The 23,958-nt window shown below is 41.4% G+C and overlaps 1 protein-coding gene across 1 annotated transcript in view; it reads right to left on the bottom strand.

Moving 5' to 3' along the window:
* Positions 1 to 18,183, bottom strand: part of LOC126190907 (synaptic vesicle glycoprotein 2C-like) — a 477,766-nt gene extending 459,583 nt beyond the window's left edge. Inside the window, exon 1 of the mRNA XM_049931535.1 lies at positions 18,053 to 18,183. Coding sequence (XP_049787492.1) covers positions 18,053 to 18,125 — 73 coding nt within the window. The 5' untranslated portion in view covers positions 18,126 to 18,183. The remainder of the gene's footprint in view (positions 1 to 18,052) is intronic.
* Between the last annotated feature and the right edge of the window lie 5,775 nt (positions 18,184 to 23,958).

Below are 23,958 nucleotides of genomic sequence, written 5' to 3'. Positions count from 1 at the left end.
GAATCCTGCCTCGGGCATGGATGTGTGTTATGTCCTTAGGTTAGTTAGGTTTAAGTAGTTCTAAGTTCTAGGGGACTGATGACCTCAGCAGTTAAGTCCCATAGTGCTCAGAGCCATCTTTTTGTATTTTGCATTTGTTCGAACTGTGGCGTCCGCCATCAAACTGAGTGCAACAGCCGATGACAGCAGAGCTCCTTACACCCAACTGGCGCAATATACGCAGAAGCGAGTAAACATAATAACAAGTGTCAGAATGAGCATTGTTGGTTCACTTGGCTCTGAGCACTATGGGACTCAACTGCTGTGGTCATAAGTCCCCTAGAACTTAGAACTACTTAAACCTAACTAACCTAAGGACAGCACACAACACCCAGCCATCACGAGGCAGAGAAAATCCCTGACCCCGCCGGGAATCGAACCCGAACTTGGAATGCATGCAATTGAACCGTACTGAACTGTGTATACAGAGATAAATGCTAGCCAAACTGATTAAACTTTTGTTAGTAGGAATCAGTGTTTTTTCCACACCACATCAGATTTGCAAACGAGTATGATTGACTCAGTTTTTTATGGTAGACTGGCGAAAATTTAGTGGCAGGGCTGAGTCACGATCACTACATATGGCTTGATTCGTAACTGTACTAGATAACACAGCAGGTTAGGTCTTAATTTTGTTCGCCGTGTTTAACTGGAATACTACAGGTTCCTCTTGAAATATCGTAAGTGCCGAATTGGTCGTGTTGATCCCTTGTTATGTGTTTTAGAATCACTCAAGCCTAGGCTTAATCTGCAGTGAGCAAGGGGAATGCGAAAGTTTGGCACTGTTCACGTATGTACCCAACTCTCCGGACCCTGGAAGGTTGATGTGCCAGGGGTAGGATTGTCAGAGTCCCACATGACACGTGCAGGTTCTCGGATGTCGTTACACCGACCTGGGTGAAAGACTGAGCAAACTCTGGCAATAGTTCTAGTCCAGTGGCAGGCTCCGCCAGCTGACAGAGAATGCTGAGATATTAAAGCAGAGGATAAGGTGCACATAGGAGGGGGAGCAGGAAACAGCCTGGATAGTGACTCAGAGTATAGGCTTAAAGGCGAGCTGGAGGAAACAGGAGCAGCAACAACACGCAGTCGTGGGGATTTTTAGAGGTTTCACAGCGCCACGACTAGCCGTTTCAACTAAGGCCTGAGGGGATTACTTTTGACTGAAAGAAAGTCTCATGTCTTTGCCGTCGTGCGGGGTAGCCACGCCGTTTTTGGTGTCTTCCCACGGTATTGCTACGAGGTCTGATAAAGGTAACTTTTTGGTGATATTAAGAAGGGGTGAGTATGTCACTAAGACTAAAACGTTTTTTGATGAAAACAATATAGTAATAATGGATACAGATCTAAAATAAGAAGCTCGTAAAAAACTGAATAATAAGCTAAAAACATAATCAGGAAATCTTACAACTGAAAGTAATGAACCCGCACACTCCTACACTTAGGGCGCAGATCAAGGTCCATAAAGATACATTACCAATAAGACTAATCGTTGATGGAAAGGGCAGCCCATTCAGTAAAGACGGTAGGAGATGTCTTCCTTTCTTAAAGAAGGGTTACCACTTCAGTTCACAAATTTCAATCAAAAATAGTTACGAAATGACCAAGAATATTAGAAACATGCAAATTGCAGAAGGTATGAAATTTGTGTCATAGATACAATAATCCTTTATACGAATGTACCGGTTACCAGTACTATTGTAATTACCAAGGAAAATATGTGCGATGCGATCAGTGTAGGCTGTCGAATCACGAAATTAACTATTTTATTGATTTGTTGTCGCTAGTTTTGAAGTACAATTACTTTGTTTAATGGAGAAATGTATCTTCAAAATGATGGGCTTAGTATGAGAAGCTCCATATCAGGCTAACTGGCTGACATATTTAGCAACTATCACGAAAACATTGTTTTTCGTTGAAACTCAAGAACTAGCAATAAAGATAGTGTATTACTTTAGGTACATTGATGAAATACTGCTGGTTAATAGCAATGCTGATGTAATTCATACAGTTGTGGACAGGTCCGACGGACTACATCAAAAAATCAAGTTCAGCTGCAAAATGGAAGCCGGCCGGGGTGGCCGAGCGGTTCTAGGCGCTACAGTCTGGAACCGCGCGACCGCTACGGTCGCAGGTTCGAATCCTGCCTCGAGCATGGATGTGTGGGATGTCTTTAGGTTAGTTAGGTATAAGTAGTTCTAAGTTCTAGGGGACTGATGGCCTCAGAAGTTAAGTCCCATAGTGCTCAGAGCCATTTGAACCATTTTTTTGCAAAATGGAAACCAATGGTTCCATTAACCTATTAAACATCAGGAATGATGATGAGAAGCACGGATTTAGAATTTTAACAAACAATACTTACACTGATATTATTATTGACTACCATTAAAATCACCCAAATCAACATTAGAATGCCTTCTTTTACTTTTCTATTAACCGACTTCCTAAGCTCCCACTCTCTCCAGCTGAACATGAAAAAGAATTAGGCACTATTCAGCACATTGCCAGGGCGAACTACTATCCTCCTCACTGCCTAGATAAAATTTACAAAAATATTGTAAAAAATACCAAAATGTGAGAGAAATTGAATGTAGCAACAATATGGAAGATGTAGATAACAAATACATGTGAAAGCTATACTATGGCACCTCTAGTACCAAAATAGCATCGATTTTCAAAAGACAAAACGTGAAAGTTTCCTTATCAACTACCAACAGCCTTTGGCGAATTTTGGCTAATGATGTTGATAAAAGAAACATACTCAACGAATCTAGTACTATAATACATCCCATTAGAAAGAAAGCAATGGAGGAAATTGTTAATGATGTTTCTCACAGAATCATTAAGTTGTGCTCTGAAAAATGAAGATCCCTAAATTTTGAAAACCCATACTATATTCAGTTCTGTACAACAGACAGAGTAATCCCAACAATTGATATAGCACACGAACAGAAGTCAGTAAATAGAGTAGAAAGCTATTAATTTTGGATGTACATATTCTTGAAAACTTGAAGTCGAAGAAGCATAAGATGGAGCTTCTTAAACAGTTAAGTTTTCTTACTTTTGCTTCTTGTGTAATTGATAACCTTGGAAACGAACGAATTAAACTCCTGACATATTTCAACTCAATAATGTCTTATGGAATAACTTCATTGGTTAATTCACCACTTAGAAAAGAAGTATTGATTGCACGAAAGCCAACAGTAAGAAAGTATGTGGTGTTTACCGACAGTTGTCATGTAGGTACCTCTTCAAGGAGCTCTAGGCATTTTAACTTCACCGTCATAGTAAGTATGTTTGCTAACGAAATTCGTGATAAATAGTCCAACACTGATCTCCATACGTACAACACTAGAGGGAAAAAATGACCTTTATTACCCACTAATGTAGCTGTCACTTGCTCAGAAAGGTGTTAAAAAATCTTTGACCCTTTGTCGAAGACCATTAAACGTTTTGACAGGCAGCAGAACAAAATTTAATCAAACCTACAATCATTTCTCCTGGAGAACTACTTCTTAACACTAATCATGTATACAAGTTCTGTAAACTGATTCGTTTCACACTATTTCGATGAAGAATCGTTCAGATGACCTGTGGAACATGTAACTAAGGTCCACCCAGTTACTTTTGTCCTCTGCCGAATCCTATGAAAATACCAGTACGCTGGTGGAAGACAGGTTGGTGACATAATATAACATACAGGAGAGTAGTGGGACAACCTGTGCGACACCCCACTCTGCATTACTACCAAATTTATTCGAGATGGAGGATCCAATATGGCGGCGTTAGATATGGCAATGTCGCAATGATGTCATGGTGGGAAGTTCAAATTTTGGCAGGAAGATAGGTCAATTGGGCTACCTCCACTAACATAACCCATACCCTCCCGTCCCCCACCCTTCCCAAGAAAATGGCAGGATGTTCAAATTTTGGTGGAGAAAAAAGGCCACTTGGGCTACCTCCAGTAACATAAGAAAATAGCGGGGAAAAAAGGCCATTTGGGCTACCTTCACTAACCAAAGTCATCCGACCGCCACCCCTTTCTAGGAATTGGCAGGGAAAGGACTCAGCCTGTGCTGGGCTGCTGGACAAGATTGACATAAGTCTTTATTTTGCATGCAGTGTTTATTTAAACAATTTGAGGCAGAAGCGCCATCCAGTGTGTTCACCATGAGGTCTGGAGTCCAACTGACCTAGTACACAGTACTGCCACCATTGAGTGCTGTCATCCATTCTGTGACAATCCAATATGGCGGTCTGGAGGCGAAAATGGCGGGAAAAGAGCCTGTACTGGGCTGCTGCAGAGAGGAAGGAGTGCACTTTATTTATTTTGGAACAAGTTATTTAGGGATGAATTTCAAGTAGTTCATTTATTTCACTGATACAAAACACTCGCCCTGACATTTTTAAGGTCACACTACATTGCCTACAGATCTGCAAACTGATTGTAAATTACCGAAATAATGTGCCACACTGATGCACAGACATGCAAACAACTCGTAAATTACCGAAATAATGCATTGCCCACCCTGCAGAACTGCAAATTACTCGTAGATCACCGAAATAATGCAATGGAAACACTCTGAAGACAAGCTTGTTAATTGTAAACTGTCGAAATAATGCAGTACATTGCCTACAGACCTGCAAACTACTCGTAAATCATCGAAATAATGCAGTACACTGATGTACAAACATGCAAACAACTCTTAAATTGTCAAAAAATAATGCATGTAAAAGTCTGCAAACACACTCACAACGCTTAAACAGCCGAATGTAATTCAGTACACGAACTCTCATTGCATGTAAAGTACGCTTTCGAACTATCGTCAACTGCAACGTATCAGAGGCTCCAATGTGCGCACATGCCAATGCCGCCAACCCCACACAGATGCTGTGCAGGGCCAGCCGCCAAAGAGACGAACGCAGGGGGCACGAGCTATTGCTCTCAGGCTGCTACCGCATACAACCGGTAGGTGAAAGTCGTGTCTATTTTCGGGTATACAGCTATAATTGTTCGAGTGTTATATGTCTATGTACAGGGTGTGGTAGATAAGTAATGAGACTCAGTCTAGAAAAACCAATTTATTGATCCAATTTGTACAAAACGTTAATATTCTTCAAAGTACTCGCCTTGGGCGTCGACACAACGTTGCCAGCGCGTTTTCCAAGCTTCATAGGCCCCACTGTAGTCCGTTTGAGTTATCCCAGTTAGTGCCTTCGTGACAGCACGTTGGATGTTCGGAATATCGTCGAAACGATGACCCTTCAGGCATCTTTTGACCTTCGGAAATAGGAAGAAATCAGGAGGACTCAAGTCAGGGCTGTATGGTGGCTGTGGCAAAACTTCAACTCCAATTCGGGTCAAGTAGGAGGTCACGAGGAACGCTGTGTGCGCCGGAGCGTTGTCGTGGTGGAGACGCCAGCGTTGAGCAAGGTCCTGTCGCTTCCGTTTGACGGCTCTGTGCAATCGCTGAAGGACTTCTTTGTAGAATTCAGCATTGACAGTCTTCCCCTGAGGGACAAACTCTTTGTGAATTAACCCCCGCTTGTCGAAAAACACAATCAGCATTGTCTTGATGCAGGACTTTGACATTCTTGCTTTCTTCGGCCGCGGGGATGCCGGTGTGTGCCACTCCGAGCTCTGGGCTTTCGTCTCCAGGTCGTACTGGAATGTCCACGATTCGTCGCCTGTTACTACGTTGTCTAAAAAGTGTGGATTATTTTCCAAATCATTCAACATCTCACGGCAAATCGAGCGATCCATCTTCAGCGTTTTCACAAGTGTCAGGGGCACACAAACAATGTAATACGCGAAGCTCGACCCTCACTGCACCAGAGCTCTGACGCGACTGCGAACCGGTTCTATTGTTAGCTCAGATCCCCCACCACGTGACGAAGTCACCCTCTGGGCGCGCACGTGTTTACCGTTGCTGGCGCGATTCCTCTCTACTTGTGTTCCAGCGAAGACCTAATTGCTGCACAACTCACGATTGTAGGCACAGGTAAAAGGTTCCCAATGTTATACTGCCGTCACGGGTCGCTCTATAGAAATCTGTTGCAATGCTTCCCAGAATAGCACCGAGTGCATTGCTCCTAGTGATCCTAATGGGACATGTGAGATGCCTCTGGCCGCACAAGTGTTTACTGTGATTGACGTCTACCTGCAAGTCCAGCGTCAAGCAAGAGATGTCTTTATAGTGGCTCACATGTGCAGGCACATCTAAAAGGTTCTCACTGTTATACTGATATCGCATGTCTATGTAAATAAAAGCCAAGTCTACCTGTCGGAAATAGTAAAGTACTGCAGAAATAGTTAACGGTCGCTTTTGTACGAGCTTTCGTGATGTCTTAGCTTGTCTGTATGGAAATTCTTGTCCTAACAGGAGCTGTTTACGAAAATAGCCCACCGATTGTACTCTTCCTAATGGTCCTAACGAGGCACCCCATCCATCACGTGTTACCCTTCCTGGAAATCGCGACGTCCTGCTTTCAACATACGACTCAGAAATGGTAAACATTCTCGCCACTATGTAGGGGCTCCTACGTCCCAGCACAAAGGATGTCTTCATCTACATCTACATGATTACTCTGCTATTCACAATTAAGTGCCTGGTAGAGGGTTCAATGAACCACATTCAAGCTGTATCTCTACCGTTCCACTCTCGAACGGCCCGAGGGAAAGGCGAGCAATTAAATTTTTCTGTGCAAGACCTGATTTCTCTTATTTTATTGTGATGATCATTTCTACCTATGTAGGTGGGTGCCAACAGAATGTTTTCGCAGTCGGAGGAGAAAATTGGTGATTGAAATTTCATGAGAAGATCCTGTCGCAACGAAAAACGCCTTTGTTTTAATGATTGCCACTGCAATTCACGTATCATGTCTGTGGCACTATCTCCTCTATTTCGCGATAGTACAAAACCAGCCGCCTTTCTTTGAACTTTTTCAGTATCATACGTCAGTCCCACCTGATACGGATCCCACACCACACAGTAATACTGCAGGATAGGACAGACAAGTGTAGTGTAAGCAGTCCCTTTAGTAGATCTGTTGCACCTTCTAAGTGTTCTGACACTATCTATCTATCTATCTATCTATCTATCTATCTATCTATAACATTATCTATGTGATCGTTCCAATTTAGCTTATTTGTAATTGTAATCCCTAAGTATTTTGTTGAATTTCTAGCCTTCATATTTGTGTGACTTATCGCGTAATCGAAATTTAGCGGATTCTTAGAGTACTCATGTGAATAACTTCACACTTTTCCTTATTCAGGCTCAATTGCCACTTTTCGCACCACACGAATATCTTATCTAAATCATTTTGCAATTCATTTTTGTCATCTGATCACCTTACAAGATGGTAAATGACACCATCATCTGCAAATAATCTAAGAGGGCTACTCTGATTGTCTCCTATGTCGTTAATGTAGATCAGGAACAATAGACGGCCTATAACACTACCTTGGGGAACGCCGGATATTACTTCTGTTTCACTCAATGACTTTCCGTCTATTACTACGAACTGTGATCTTTCTGACAGGAAATCGCGAATCCACTCGCACAACTGAGGCGATATTCCATAGGTAAACAGTTTGGGTAGAAGACGCTTGAGAGGAACGCTGTCGAAAGCCTTCTGAAAGTCTAAAAATATGTAGTCAATTTTACATCCTCTGTCGATAGCACTCATTACTTCATGAGTGTAAAGAGGTAGTTGTGTTCCGCAAGAACGATATTTTCTGAATCCGCGCTGCCTATGTGTCAGTAAATCGTTTTCTTTGAGGTACTTCATAATGTTCGAATACAGTATATGTTCCAAAACCCTCCTGCAAATCGACGTTAGTGATATGGGCCTGTAATTCAGCGGATTACTCCTATTTCCCTTTTTGGGTATTAGTATGGCTTGAGCAACTTTCCAGTCATTAGGTACGGAACTTTCTGTGAGCGAGCGGTTGTATATAATTGCTAAATATGGAGATATTTTATCAGCATACTCTGAGAGGGACCTGACTGGTATACAATATGGGCTGGAGGCGTTGCCTTTATTAAGTGATTTAAGCTGCTTTGTTACACCGAGGATATCTACTATGTTTCTCATATTGGCAGTTGTTCTTGATTGGAATTCTGGAATATTTACTTCGTCTTCTTTGGTGAAGAAGTTTCGAAAAACCGTATTTAATAACTCTGCTTTGGTAGCACTGTCATCAGTGACTTCACCGTTGTTATCACGCAGTGAAGGTATCTATTGCGTCTTGACACTGGTGAGCTTTATACATGACCAGAATCTCTTTGGGTTTTCTTCCAGATTCAGAGACAGAGTTTTTTTGTGAAAATTATTAAACGCATGTCGCATTGAAACACTCGCTATATTTCGAACTTCTGCAAAACTTTGCCAATCTTGGGGATTTTGCGTTCTTTTAAATTTGGCATACTTTTTTGTTGCTTTTGCAACAGCGATCTGACCCGTTGTGTGTGCCATGGGGGATCAGTTCCATCACTTATTAATTTATGTGGTATATATATCTCTCAATTGCCGTCGATACCATCTCTCTGAAATCATTCCACATCTTGTCTACACTTACGTGATCAGATCGGAAGGAGTGGAGACTGCCTCTTAAAAAGGCTTTAAGATAATTTTTATCAACTTTTTCGAATAGATGTACTTTGTGTTTCTTTTTGATGGTTGTGGGTGTTACGGTATTCAGCCTAGCAGCAACTGCCTTGTGGCCGGTAATCCCTGTAACCGTCATGATACTCCCTATTTGACCCAGATTATTTTTTGCTAAGAGGTCAAGTATGCTTTCGAACGCATTTACTCTTCGAGTGGGCTCATGAACTAATAGTTCAAAATAATTTTCTGAGAAAGCATTCAGTACAATTTCGGATGACGTTTCGTGCCTGCCGCTGTCTTTAAATGAACTTTTTCCAGCATATCGAGGGTAGATTGAAGTCGCCACCGACCATAACTGTATGAGTGGGGTATCTATTTGAAATGAGACTTAAGTTTTCTTTGAACTGTTGAACAACAGTATCTTCTGAGTCGGGGGGTCGGTAAAACGATTCAATTAATAGTTTAGTCCGATTGTCAAGTATAACCTCTACTCATACTATTTCGCAGGAGGTATTTACTTCAATTTCACTACAAGGCAAACTACTTCTGACAGCAATAAATACTCCACCACCAACTGTATTTAATCTATCCTTTCTGAACACTGTTAGATCGTTTGAAAAAAATTCGGCTGAACCTATTTCCTGCTTTAGCCAGCTTTCTGTACGTATAACTATTTGAGCTTCAGTGCTTTCTATTAGGGCTTGGAGCTCTGGTTTGACCTTCTGGTTTGAACTTCCTGCCATGACGTCATTGCTATATCTACTGCCACCGTCTTGGATCCGCCATCTCGAATAAATCTGGCAACAATGCAGAGTGGGGTGATGCGCAGGTTGCCCCACTATTCACTTGCAACTTGCATGTGGAGAGCTGAAGAGAATGAGCCTAATACATGGAACACTACAGTAGACACCTTCAACTAGCAATGGCTTTCAAGTGACTGACAATAACAATGCTGTTGGTCCTGATGAATAGCAGAGATAATTACTACACTAGTAATTTACGTTTCTACTTATGCAACATTGCTACAGTTGTGTGACTTTTGTGAAGATTGACAAATAACGTCTTAATGGAATGTTGTACTTGGTTGTGTTTGAAAGATGCATTTATTAGTATGTGAAGTACTGGTGAACTTTTAACATCTCTGTGAGCCTCGCTTTTTCTAATGCTGATCGGAAAAAGTGCCATCAGTGGAGACTTTTATCCAAAATAAAGGAAAGTAGGTAGCTAAGCAGAATGTTTGCAAGGCGTGAGGCTGTCTCAGTTTTTCAGGCGGAGTGGGGAGCATCATAGATGGGAATGTGTGGGCATGGAATCTGCTTTCTGGACACACTGTGTTGACGCCAGGGGCACAGCAGCACCTTCACAGTCCAGCGTGCCTATTCTGTATCTTTCCGCCACTGTGCCAATCGTTTCGGACCTCAAGAGCACCAAACGGTCTAGTATTCGAATTAGAGTCCCTGCGTTATTCAGTATGCATTTCGGTAGCGATACCGAAGTGCTGTTGTCGGTTCGTGTCGCACAAGCCAACCAAAAGCAAGCGGCCGCAGATCCGCGCATGCGCACTGCAGCGCGCACAGCGCCCCAAACAAAGCGGCTAGCAGATGATACAGGCGCGCTATTTTCCCAAGTACCTAAAATTGCGTTTACGTTGCCATAACGCATGACGCCGCATTCCATCGTGCTGACGTGCCCGCCTTCATCGCCCTTGCCTCCTCCTTAACAGTATCAGGCGCAGTATATCCATTTCCATGATTCTCAGCTGAAATGCATAAAAATTTTTACAGTTTCTCTGACTGCATGTTTCCATGCATGCATAATAACGGTAGCATATTTGACTGTATTCTGCAGTTTGTCGTAAATGTCGCATTATGTCATCTTATTCTCATTCACACTGACATCGTGTTTTGGACTTTAAGTTTCGGAAAATGAGTTAGGAATAGTATGTAGTGCCACATTGTACAAATACATCTATAAAAACACCCGAAAAAATGATTCTGAGAGTTTCAAAGAATAAGAAGATAAACAGAATGTGGTTATAACACGCTCCTAGAGGTCCAAATGATTATGTAGCCCACTTCCCTACACTGAAAAAACAAAAATACTCATTTTCGAAAGCTCCTGCAGTTCGTCGAAGTTTATAGCATGCATCTTATGAATGAAAATGTTTCGCATATGGTGCTACAGTCTAAAAATATTACGGCAGAGATGTTTCATCTCTGTCTACTGTGGTTGAGGATTCGATCGCAGATAAATACTTGTGACAAGCAAGATTATGAAGATGACTGCTGCTAGTTACATTCCCAGTAATTTACGTTGTGCTCTTAGATTCCTGTCTAACCGCATACTCGGAAATTGCTACATATTCGGAAAAAATGGTGAATTATTTCTGACAAGAAAAAATATAAAGGTCACTGTCAGTTGCTTCACTCACAGCAATTTCATCTACAGCAATTTTATATTTCGTTTTTTAAATATACAGAAATCACGAAATCATTATTGATTAAGTGCGCTCTTACATGTAAGTATTGATGAATATTGCAGAAAAATCTTAACTTAGACGAATAACAATGTCTAAGAACGTGTTGCATATATGGAGAGGTAAAAAAAGTTTTTGCATTCGCCAGTGCGCGAACCCGTGACCTTTCGTAATGCATTCCCGCGCTCTAACCACTTGGCCACACCAAACAACAGACACCCAGTGCTCATTTGTTGTAGTATTGTGGAGAGGAACGTAGGCTGACTTCGTTGCCAAATGGTGCTGCATAAGTCATAAATGCGTGATAGTTTGGAAGGTTTCCAATATCAGACTTCACATAATTGCTTTCCATTGTTATTTGAAGGTTGTAAACACGTTTCGGCAGTTACTAACTAACCCATTTGTGGGAAAAAGTACACAAAGGCACTAGTAATGTCAGTTCACACTCATGTAATATACGTATGTTGAGCTGATGTTTTGATATTTAATGATCTTTAAACTCTTATTTGCATAAAAATAACACGCATTTTAAGAGAATATTGACCGAAAACCTTTTTTTTATATATAATCATGCACAGTAACAATCTAACCTAACCATATTTCTAACAAAGGAAAATAGTCTATTATGAACTCACTTTCCAACCGGATGCGTCGTCTGGTGATTCTTTAGTAATACAATCACTAAATGCAAAGCTAAAACTGCTAAATATGTTTAAAATAACAAATTATAGGTGTACATAAACCACAGCTCACCGATCGACAGGGCCAGACCGAAATGCAAAACCTCTCGGTACAATTGACATAAAATCGGTGGGAGGACCGTTCGGTAACAAGTCTCAGAAGCTTACTGAATAGGATATTTCGATAAAGAACCGAAAATGACGTCACTACCGAGACTAACCTACCACACCGATCGGTATGAACGATACCAAATAGGGCCCCTAGAGTCTCCAGAGGGTTCTCAGACTGTTCGGCGATGAAGAACGGAACTGTGTTTTATAGTATGAGTTCCCTGGAATAATTTCTGTATAAATCAAGGATCATTGTAGAAAACGGACCCGTATTCGGGAGGATGGAATTTTCCTGTCTTGCCATGCCAATCTGGGTTTTCCTATGTTCCTCGATGTCTTCAGACAAGCGCTGGGATGGCTCGCTCATCAACACTGTGGTCGACCACAAGTCTTATCCTCAGAAGGCACGTGTCCTATCGCCGTAAACCAGTTATGTATTGTGTGTTGTGTGTTGCGTATTCTTAGGTATTAATTTGTATTATATCATTGTGAGATGATTATTGGATTAATAAAAAAACGAATGAAATGAGGAATGGAGCGTGGGAACACCCCTTCCCCTCGCGCGTCCGTCTGAGCTCTATGTTATGGTCGTTCCGAAAGATATTGCCTTACCTATCACTCGATTGCCAGCCTTGTCGTGTTTCACAGTTCGCCGTTTATGGTATCCCAGTTCCTTTCATTTTTATGCATAAAATCAGTGAGAGAAGAGAATGTTCTAGTGAAACAACATCCTCATTCTCAGCAAGAAACGCATGAGAAAACCCTACTATTGGCAATGTTTCAACCGAATAAATCGAAATGTGTGTCGTGACAAGAAAACGCGAATCAGTAGTTACATAAACGGTACCAGTATTCATTAATTACTGATACATGTGGTAGTGCTACCATATACTCACGAGTCGAGAATTTGGCTTTGTTATTTCGCCAGTTCCGGTGCACTGAAGATGATAGACACTTTAACATATTTACTTTTCTAGAACTTTTTCATCACAGTTATGACGCTGACGTAACTGCTTACTTGAAAATATTTTTAGAACGGCGCGAGCTATTTTGTCTGCACAGTCGCCGCCGCTGCAGCGTTCCTGTTGGGCGCAGCTTCTCAGCTGCGGACAGTGCACAGACACAGCACACCGTCCTAGCGTCTCAAATGGTACCGCAGGAAAGTACTGCACAAGTGCTGCCAACTCTGTCACACGCGCGCCGTAGAACGGTTCCGTTAAGCAGCCCTATAGAAGCTTACCCTCCGCCTTCGACGTACTGCGCTGCATCTACATCCACATACATACTCTGTAATCCACCATACGGTGCGTGGCGGAGGGTACCTCGTACCACAACTAGCATCTTCTCTCCCTGTTCCACTCCCAAACAGAACGAGGAAAAAATGACTGCCTATATGCCTCTGTACGAGCCCTAATCTCTCTTATCTTTGTGGTCTTTCCGCGAAATGTAATTTGGCGGCAGTAAAATTGTACTGCAGTCAGCCTCAAATGCTGATTCTCTAAATTTCCTCAGTAGTGATTCACGAAAAGAACGGCTCCTTTCCTCCAGAGACTCCCACCCGCGTTCCTGAAGCATTTCCGTAACACTCGCGTTATGATCAAACCTACCAGTAACAAATCTAGCAGCCCGCCTCTGAATTGCTTCTATGTCCTCCCTCAATCCGACCTGATAGGGATCCCGAACGCTCGAGCAGTACTCAAGAATAGGTCGTATTAGTGTTTTATAAACGGTCTTCTTTACAGATGAACCACATCTTCCCAAAATTCTACCAATGAACCGAAGACGACTATCCGCCTTCCCCACAACTGCCATTTCACGCTTGTCCCACTTCATATCGCTCTGCAATGTTACGCCCAAATATTTAATCGACGTGACTGTGTCAAGCGCTACACTACCAATGGAGTATTCAAACATTACAGGATTCTTTTTCCTATTCATCTGCATTAATTTACATTTATCTATATTTAGAGTTAGGTGCCATTCTTTACACCCGTCACAAATCCTGTCCAAGTCATCTTGTATCCTCCTACAGTCACTCAACGATGACACCTTCCCGTACGCCACAGCATCATCAGCAAACAGCCGCACATTGCTATCCACCCTATCCAAAAGATCATTTATGTAGATAGAAAACAATAGCAGACCTACCACACTTCCCGGGGCACTCCAGATGATACCCTCACATCCGATGAACACTCACCAACGAGGACAACGTACTGGGTTCTATTACTTAAGAAGTTCTATTCACTTCTCAGACATCGTCACTCATTTACTGTAATTATTTGTTCTTCGTGACTTTTTCTCTCTTTGAATATTCCTGCGTTTAGCACATTTTTTTCTTTTATTTCGAGTTTCAATGACTGCTTGCCCCATCATATGAGCATGAGGAAAATTCCGTGACAGAATACCAGTAACCGAGAAAGATCGCGTGACCTTTTCAGTGGGACATGGGCTTCGTAGATTGGCAACAGTGTCACCACGTTTAACAACCTCTGGATACCTCACAGTAAATTCTATTTTAGCCTCTACGTACACGACGCAATTTACGATAAAATCCAGTTTACAATGACGGACAGTGAACAGATTTATACCGAAATACTTTTTCAGAGCATGTCGTGTCAGAAATGGGCAATCGTTATCAGCAGTAGGATCTCACCTACACACGAAATTTCGCATGGAAGAGTGTCTCTCGAAATGTCTTCATCTGTTGATCAATCAGTTTAATGTGTCGAGTTAAAACTGTTAATCACACCAGCCAGGATCTGCGTTCGAATCCCGGTACAGCCACAGTTCTAACCCCTTACACACAGCAGTAATGTAGTGTTTGCAGAGTAAAATAATTAATTTTCATCTGTTACTTAGTTTTCAACAAAAGGCATGGATCTCATTATAAGTCATCAAAATTAAGCATACCAAGTATGTTATTCACCAAGTGACATTACCCATCCAAAGATTCTCTAACGAGAGAAGTCAAATTACCAGCATTTCTGTGGTTGTAAACAAGAGAGGTGTGCCATGACGAGAGCGAAGCTCGGAAAAATACAAATATCTTGGAGTAATGGCTCTGCACCAAATCATTTGCGTTTTCTGTTCAGCCCCCTCAACACACACACACACACACACACACACACACACACACACACACACACATCCGCCTTCTTTCGTTCTTCGTGCCTCATTGTACCGCCATATTTGTTTCCTTCCACGCCTACTCATGAAATCATAAAAACGTAACAAAAACATTTACATGATACGTATGACTTAACTGAATTCTGGTTCTCGTCGACTTTCAGGACTTCCCACTGTAACACCTATTTTTGACCTATTTTGTATCTGTATCGATATTTCTATGTCAATTTGTAGAACTGCTTATCTATAACGTTGTCTGTCATGGAAATTCTTTGACTATGTATACATGTTTCAGTTATGTGACACTTTTGTACGATGTTGTTTAAATTATGCTTGTGGATTCAGATAACTAATAGAATGATTGCTATGTAATGTACTGTAAATGACTTGGTCTATAGTTAGGGAACATAGGGTTGAATGTAGATGATGTGAAGATGTGGGAAAACCCCGCAGCTACGGCAGTAGCGTGGCAGAGTGGTAATGGTGTGGTAGGCGCGCAAGGGGCAACTCTTCCTTTGTGACGGGTGAGGAGTCAGGGCTGAGCAGTGCTGTGGTTAACATCTCGTTAACAGTAGCGGATAATTGTGGCTCATATTCCTCGAGTTTTGAGGTCAGAAGAGCTTATGGGCCTTGGATGCTGCGTTTGATGATACCATTATCATGGCATGATTTTTGGCCCTAAAAATATAATTTCGACGCGAAGAAGATATGTAACAGGGCGAGGCCAACAGTATTGCTATCATTGCGTCACCGCTTGGTTGATAGCCACTGCAAATTACGCCACCAGTACCGCCAGCCTTCCACTAAATTGTTTATATTTGGCACTCTGTAAATGGACCAGGTATCTGTGAAATGTGGTTGATTTTAATAATAATCGTGGTGTTGCTAAAAACTCTGTCTTACACCCGCGATTATCCCAAATCACAAACCTGGACAGGAATCCCAGCCTATTGAATGTAATTGCGAGTGTCCTAATTTATTATGAGAAAGTGGTTGAACTTGAATTTAATGTTGTGTTGTCAGTTGCACAGCCAAGGTCAAAAGACTGCTTATGAAAGCATATTTGTTATTTAAAGAGTTATTGGTTGTTATGCTTAAATTAATTAATAATTAATGATAAGAGTATTTACCATTTCTCATACATACTGGTGTAGTTTTGTTAATGAGCATGGGTCTTCAAACAAAGTTTAAGGGTTCGCATGTACTAGGCTAGTTAGTTAATGAAACAATGCAAAGGCTCCTTCAGAGCCAGGATAGTTAGATTTGCATTCCGTTTAGTGCTTCAATCCGTGTTTAAGTAAGAACTATTTACTGTGTTATCTATTCTTATGCAAGCTATTTAACACACAGGCGTAGAGATCCTGTACTAAGCAATGAAGTTACAGACGGTTATCATCAGCAGACCCCCTGATTGCCGACCGCTGTGACAGAGCGGTTCTAGGCGCTTCAGTCTGAAACCGCGCGACCGCTACGGTCGCAGGTTCGAATCCTGCCTCGGGCATGGCTGTGTGTGATGTCCTTAGGTTAGTTAGGTTTAAGTAGTTCTAAGTTCTAGGGGACTGATGACCTCAGATGTTAAGTCCCATAGTGCTCAGAGCCATTTGAACCCTGATTTAAATTCAGAATCATTTCAAGCTTTTCCCTGTTGAGTATTGCCACTTGTTTCATGTGTGTCGATAATAGGTTTTATAAACAGTTACACCAAGTTCATTTAAGGTAAGTGTTGTTAAGAAGCGTATATTACTGTTCACTGTCTCATTGGCCATTTGTTTGTTAGCAACGCATTTATCTGCAAGTTTAGGTTACTGTGTTGTACTGTGAACAGATGTATGGAAAGAGTTTAGTGTGTGTGTGTGTGTGTGAAGGAAGGTTAGCTTAGCCTTAGCACTGCCTTCTGCTTTATCATTCTGATTGACACAAGAATGCCTAATTAGGCTGGCTACCGGTTTTAATATGTAATGTTACAATTTGCTTTTGTACTGGGAGAAAGTCTACTCCTGACCCACCGCTTACTGTTGATTTTACTCTGTTGGAGAGTTTCGGAAACGAATCCCAGTTTGATTGCTCTGTTTCCATTAGTTTAACTCACGTTCACAGCTACTCAAAAATTCTTCGCAGAGATGTAACGTTAGCATCGATTCCAGCAGTTATTGAAGAAAACCACGAAAACTGTATTTTCTCTATTAAGTGTTAGATTCCGAACTCTTCATTATCGGATGAAGTCTTTCAAAGCAAATATTCTGAAAATAAATCGAATTCACTGCTCGTTAGCATGATCAACACTTGTCTCGATAAGTTTTCTTTCACTGTTGTCATTCGCGAATTGTCATGTTGAAAAAGAAATTACCACATACGGTAATAGACTAATTACCGGTACGTCAAAACTACCGCATAAACGACATGTAAATTAATCTTTGAGATCTTTCACTGATTCCCCTTAAACTGCAAACGAAGTCTATTCGTTAAATTTATTGGTTAGATAGTACTCTTAAGTTTAAGAACAATTACCGATATTCTTTGTTTGTTGTTGCCTGCAGGTGGTAAAAGTTTACACTAATGTCAAGCTACGACTTTCGCAGACTGAATGGTTCATATTTGTTAGCATCTAATGCAGAAAATCACAGTCACTTAAGTTATACTGTTGCACTCGATACACCTGAATTAACGCTGTTCGAAAGACTGTTACAATGTGCAAATTATTCCATGTTTGTTACCCTATAGTCAATGTACTACAACTGAAACGTATATTAGATTATCCCGATCTTCCCAGAGCTTCATAACGGATTCTTAAGTTACGAGATTGGATATGCTGGTTTGATACTATTCTCAGATTCAAAAAGATTAGCGGTATGTTGCTCGTACGCTGTACGAAAGTCTTAAAATATGTAAATTGTTCCGTGTTGAAGAGTGAGTGTTTACAACAGAGGTGTGTACATTAGATCAGCCGGATGGTCCCAGGGCCGTTTTTACAGTGGCTTAGCGGAAGATACGGAACGTGACTTACATAAGCGTTCCAACTCTGCTGACGTTTCTGCCGGCGCCGGCGCGCTGACCTTGTCCGCAGAAGCCGCTGGCATCTTTCCTGTCGGCCTTGCTAGCAGCTGGCGTTCCCCGCTTTATCGGCAGGCGCTACTTCTCGCAAACTGCGTTTCAGTTACGATCTCGTGAGCGCACAGCGCTACTGCGTGAACGGCACTCGCGGCTCCTTCGTCACGAGCGGCGGCCTCGCGGCTTACTGGCGGACTCTCCCAACAACAGAATAAACAGTGGACAGCCGCCGATACAGGCCGGTCGCTCGCGGACCGGATCTACGTCACGAGCTGCGTCGTCTGACGCGCAAATCTATCGCCGTGCACGCCAGTCTGCGCCACTGGATACACCGCGCCGAGTCTGAATGCTGACCTGTGCGGCGCTGTGTTGCTGCTGACGGACAGAATCTGTTGCGCGTAACCCGGGTGGGTGCTTCATTCGAAACATCGCTCGTGTCCAATGTTGCTCGTGAACAATCTGTAGGTTAACGACAATACATCTAAAGCAACTGTATATCTGCACGTTACACAACTCAACAAGTTTAACGTTTTCTTCTTTCGTAATAAGACCGAAAAGCAACAAAAGCAAGATGAAATTTGTGTGTAGAGGAACTTAAAAAATGTTATGTACACCACTAACACTCATATTTTTTAATAACAAAAGTAGTTCGCACAGGACTTTGATTGTGGTACTTGGACGGAACAATGCGAAGAACGAACTACAAAATTTGGCATGGAGTTTAAGATATGCAAGATGACAAGAGTATGCTGCACGGTTAGAACTATGCACCGTGTCCTAAGAGGAATCGTCAGTGTTCAGGGATGTGACAGGAACAACAATCGAAGGAAAACACTCTGGTAAACGTGGGCCCTAAACTGCATACCGGAAGGGCTGTGAGCACTTTATCTTCGATAATGTGAAACAAATCTCTTCTGCTTGAAGTTTAGTTTTAGTTATGTCATGTTCCGTATATCATTTTCCCGATTTTTTATCGATATGATGTGAATACGTCATAAACAAGATATATATACACACATGAATAGTACTAATATTAATATTACTGAAATTTTTAGATCTATACATGCAACTACATTTAGAGGAGCAATCTTTTTTTTACCATTTCTGAAACAGAAACTCGTCCATTGAGTAGAAGGAGTTGCCCAAAAGAAATGATTTTAAGCTAGATTTAAAACTTGATCTGCTACCTGCTAGACACTTTATGTTGTTGGGCAAATGATCAAAGATTTTTGTTGCTGAATGATGTACTCCTTTTTGAGCAGCTGACAGCTTCAGTAACGGACAGGAAAGGTCATTTTTCCCTCTAGTGTTGTACATATGAACATCACTGTTCTTCGCGAATTGAGATGGATTATTTGTAACGAATTTCATTAGCGAATATATGTACTCTGATGGTGCAGTTAAAATACCTAACTCCTTGAAAAGGTGCCTACATAACGTCCTTGGGTGAACACCACTAGTTATTCTCACTGATCTCTTTTGTGCAACCAATACTTTATGTCTAAGTGGTGAGTTACCCCAAAAAACTATTCCATAAGACATTATTGAGTGGAAATATGCAAAGTACGTTAGTAGGCTGATCTGTTTATTACCAAGACTAGCGATTATAGGAAGAGCGAAAGAAGCTGAACTTAGTTGTTTGAGAAGCTCCGTAATATGCTTCTTCCAGTTCAAGCTGTCATCAATGTGAATCCCAGAAATTTGGAGAAATCTACCCTGTTAACTGAGCCCTGTTTATATGCTACAACAATTGTCAGTATGACTCTATTCGGTGTACAGAACTGAATATAGTGAGTTCTTTCAAAATTAAGGGAGTGTCCATTTTCTGAGAGCCACTTAATAATTCTTTGAAAGACATCCTTCAAAATATCTTCAGCTGCTTTTTCTGGAATGGGATTTATTAAAGCACTCATGTCATCTGTAAAAAGTACTAATTCCCCTTGCTAAACGTTAAGTGGGAGGTCATTCACGTGAATAAGGAACAGCAGAGGACCTAAAATTGAACCCTGTGGGACACCCTTTGTGATAACTCCTTTCATATTTCGGGAGAAGGTAGTACAGACCAAAATAATACAAAATTGTCTGTAAACATGGGCTCTAAAGTGAATACCTTAAGAGCTACGAGCACTTCTTTACTGGAAGAGATGTGTTTCACAGTAGCAAATATGGCCAAGTGTTCATAGCTCATAAGTTACGTACATTAAAGCCCATATTTACTGGAATTTTTTTTTTTTTGTATTGGTCCATGCTACCACGTGTCAAAGTTTGGAAAGCAAAGAGGTTGCCGTAGAAGCGATTTGTTTAGCTCTTACAGCCCGATGAGCCGGTGCAGTGAACGACAGCGAGGTTACACCTCTTGGCAACGGTTTCCCTGTCGTCCCGCTAGGCGGCGGTGGAGTCGAGGCTTCGGATCTTGTCGCCTCCTGAGTCTTGTGGGTAGAGGTGGGTCGAACTCGTTCATTCCCGTGAACTGCTTCATTCATTTCACTCTTTGCCGTGAAGCGTTCAAATGAAGTAGTTCATTCATGAAGTACGGAAGCCTGGCGAAGTTGCCCAGTTCGCCGCTCAGCTGCGGCTACGCTCGCTTCACCTCGCTCGTACAAGAAAGCTTCGTAATACTTCTTAATTTTACGAAGAGATGGCCGAACTATGCAGTAACGTGCACGCAACGTTATACGCCCTTACAGCGTCTGAGTTAAATAGAGCATGGTCGAAGGGGACAAAGGAAAGATAAACAGAGAAGTCTGTCACATATAAAGAAGGTATTACATTTAATCTTGCTCGATATTTTCTCATGAAGCGCCCAAAAAAGTCTTAATCTGCCAAATGAAACATTATTTGTTGTATTCATGGACTGAAAACTATGGTTACCACCGAAATGCAGTCCAATTTTATGTTCCTTTTAAAATTTAATCCAAAATAGAATGATTATGTTTAACACTGTCACAAAGTCTATATACCTACGTTAAGTAATTATTCAGAAGTTTTCTGCAGATTTTATTTTTGTTGAGAATAATAACCCTCCAGATTCAAAACGTAAACTGTCACCTGCAGTCATTGGTATGATTTCAGGTAAAATCCCTCTTTCAGTGTTATTAACAAACCTTTTATTTTCATGTTGGCTGGGCGTGCTCACACAGCCAGCCTCTTCGTTTGTATCTTTAATATTCATTTGTCTGCAAGCGCTGCCAACGGTAGGCTACCCGTAGACGCGAAGTTTAACTGCACAAACAGTGACGGGTAATGATGTCAGCACTGCAGGAAGCAACTGACGCTGCTTTCCCCTCGCCCCTCACCTCCACAATCCCTCGTAAACCTATCGTTCGCCACAAACACTGCGCGATTCGTCGACACTGTAGTGATGGGCTAAACTGCGATTTTCCGATATCAGTGATTTCTGTGAATGCTACTTTTCAGTATCTGTTATTCTTAACTGTGATTTGTCGCAGTTAAGAGTCGCAGTTAAGGAACATAGGTCGTGTATCCCTCCGCCACTGCTACTTCCGCGATTTCTGCTACTTCTGCGATTTCTGTGACTTCTGCTACTTCTGCGATTTCTGCTACTTCTGCGATTTCTGTGACTTCTGCTACTTCTGCGATTTCTGTGACTTCTGCTACTTCTGCGATTTCTGTGATTCCTGCGATTTCTGCGACTTACCACCGTATGAAAAAGTTACATCTGTCAATACAGAAAATTGCATCTCAACAAACCTGTCATTGGCAAGTATGTTTTACGTTTTTTCTTCCGTTGGCTTTAATTTTGTATTAAAGAAACAACTGTGAAAATATTAGTAGTGTAATTATTATGTAAGTAGCCGTACAGTACCGTAATAGTTCGTATTTAGAAAATGAATTCTAACATATTGTTATGTTCACAGGTGCCTGAACTACATTTCAGTCACTCAGTAAAGTGATAACTCAAAATATCATTGTCAACAGATCTGAAGAAATTGCCACTGCGTCTTTAGACCGTTTTCGTCAGACGAGAGGTTAGTTTCTAAGCGTTTCGATGGACTTAATTACTTCAGTGAGATCGTTCTTGCAAATGTGATATTCATTATATCAAATATTAGCAATCTACTCTGTCAATTATATTGCTAGTAATTAATGACAGCAAAAATTGTTAATAATCCTTGTGTTTTTGCAGACACAGTTCTGACTCTGATTACTGGTTGCTGTACGTATCTATCCACATCAAGGCTGTTTTTGAGAGAGACTCGTGAAGATTCAAGACAGCTCTTAGAGGATTTGCAGTTTAAAAGTGAAATAATTGTGAAATAAGTGTGTGAATGATTAAACTGTGTTTTATTGAAGTTGTTGTGCGATTTTAAAGGAATAATAAATGTCAAATACAGTGAGTGAATAATAAAAATCTCATTTTCCACATGTTTAAGCCGTCCTATACCCATAATTTTCCACCACTTACTTATTGGTAAACACTTGTTGGAGAGTGACATGCCGCCCCCCCCCCCCCTTTCTCCACAATGTTGGTGTGACACTGACCTGTAACTTATCCCGAAGTCTACAATATGCATTTTGAGGCTGTTGATATGAAAGTGGGAAGTACAGATCTTCCAGTTAAATCAGGAATAGCTTAAGTGCATTACTTGAAAGTAACATAGGAAAAGCTTACTTATGTAGGTGGTAGTAGTGTCGGCAAAAAGTTCTTGTGTGTGAAGTCGCCATGTAGAACACCAGGTGTAAAACTTTTCTCCCGAGTCTTGAACTGTGTCGGAACAAAAGTGAGGCATTCATATGACTGTTTTCATTTCTCTACACTTATACAGATGTCTGACTTCTGCTGTGTTAACATTGCAAAGTCCTGTAGGCATGTGGAGTATTAACCAAAACCGTCATATTGGAAGCAGAATCAAACACATTTGTTACGTTACTTGATATTTTCAGGAGAAAAAGGCAATGTTGATTCTTATTAATATAATACATTCAGAGTCACAGCAGTATTTGACCAACCATAACTGATGCTGAATGTGCATGTCGTCATATAATATGAAGGGCTTATTTCAATAGTGATACAAGTCCATTAGCTCCTTTTTTCTGTCTATAATGCTTCTGAAATTAGTGATCCAAACAAACATAAATAAAGGTTCATCTCTAGCAAGAAGCCATATGCTTGAATATTTCTGGTATCTCAAATGCAGATTTGTCAGCGCTCATTTAACTTTACGACTCTGTATCTCAAAATGAACAAAAATGGACTTGTACCACTATTGAAATAAGCCCTTCATATGCACACACAGCACATCGATCTCGTGAGGCACAAGGCTCTCATAATGAAGTATGTACGTCGGTCAACAGATGACACTAGGAAAAGTATGTTAACTGCGCTTTTTAGTTGCTACTTGCGACTCTTAGTTGCGACTTGTCACGGAAATCGCAGTTGGACTCCATAGCGTACCGCAGAGATGGACGTAGTACGAACTTTGGCCAACAGATGCCACTGTTAACCGCGCTTTTTAGTTGCTACTTGCGACTCTTAGTTGCGACTTGTCACTGAAATCGCAGAAAGCAGTGCTAAATTCGACCAATAGATGGCTCACGTCTTTGAGTATGAAATACTACTTGCGACTGCTAACTGTGACTGAAATCGCAGTTAGATTCTGTAAAGTTGTTACTGTGATATCTGTGACTTCTCAGTCACTGTGATTTCTAACAGATACGCGATTTCCTGCCCACCACTAGTCGACAGGCAGTAAAGGGAGGACTGAAGTGAAGGGAGGATGAGTGACGTAGCGCCGATGTAGTGGGAGAGCGAGAGGGGAAGAGAGTGAGTGAACTAGAAAAAAGTGTGGAGTGTGCTATCTGTGAATAGTTTGAAGTACCAGTTCATTGACATTGAGTGGT

The sequence above is a fragment of the Schistocerca cancellata genome, chromosome 6 (assembly GCF_023864275.1).
Source record: "Schistocerca cancellata isolate TAMUIC-IGC-003103 chromosome 6, iqSchCanc2.1, whole genome shotgun sequence".
NCBI lineage: Eukaryota > Metazoa > Arthropoda > Insecta > Orthoptera > Acrididae > Schistocerca > Schistocerca cancellata.
This window is presented reverse-complemented; position numbering and strand designations above follow the sequence as displayed.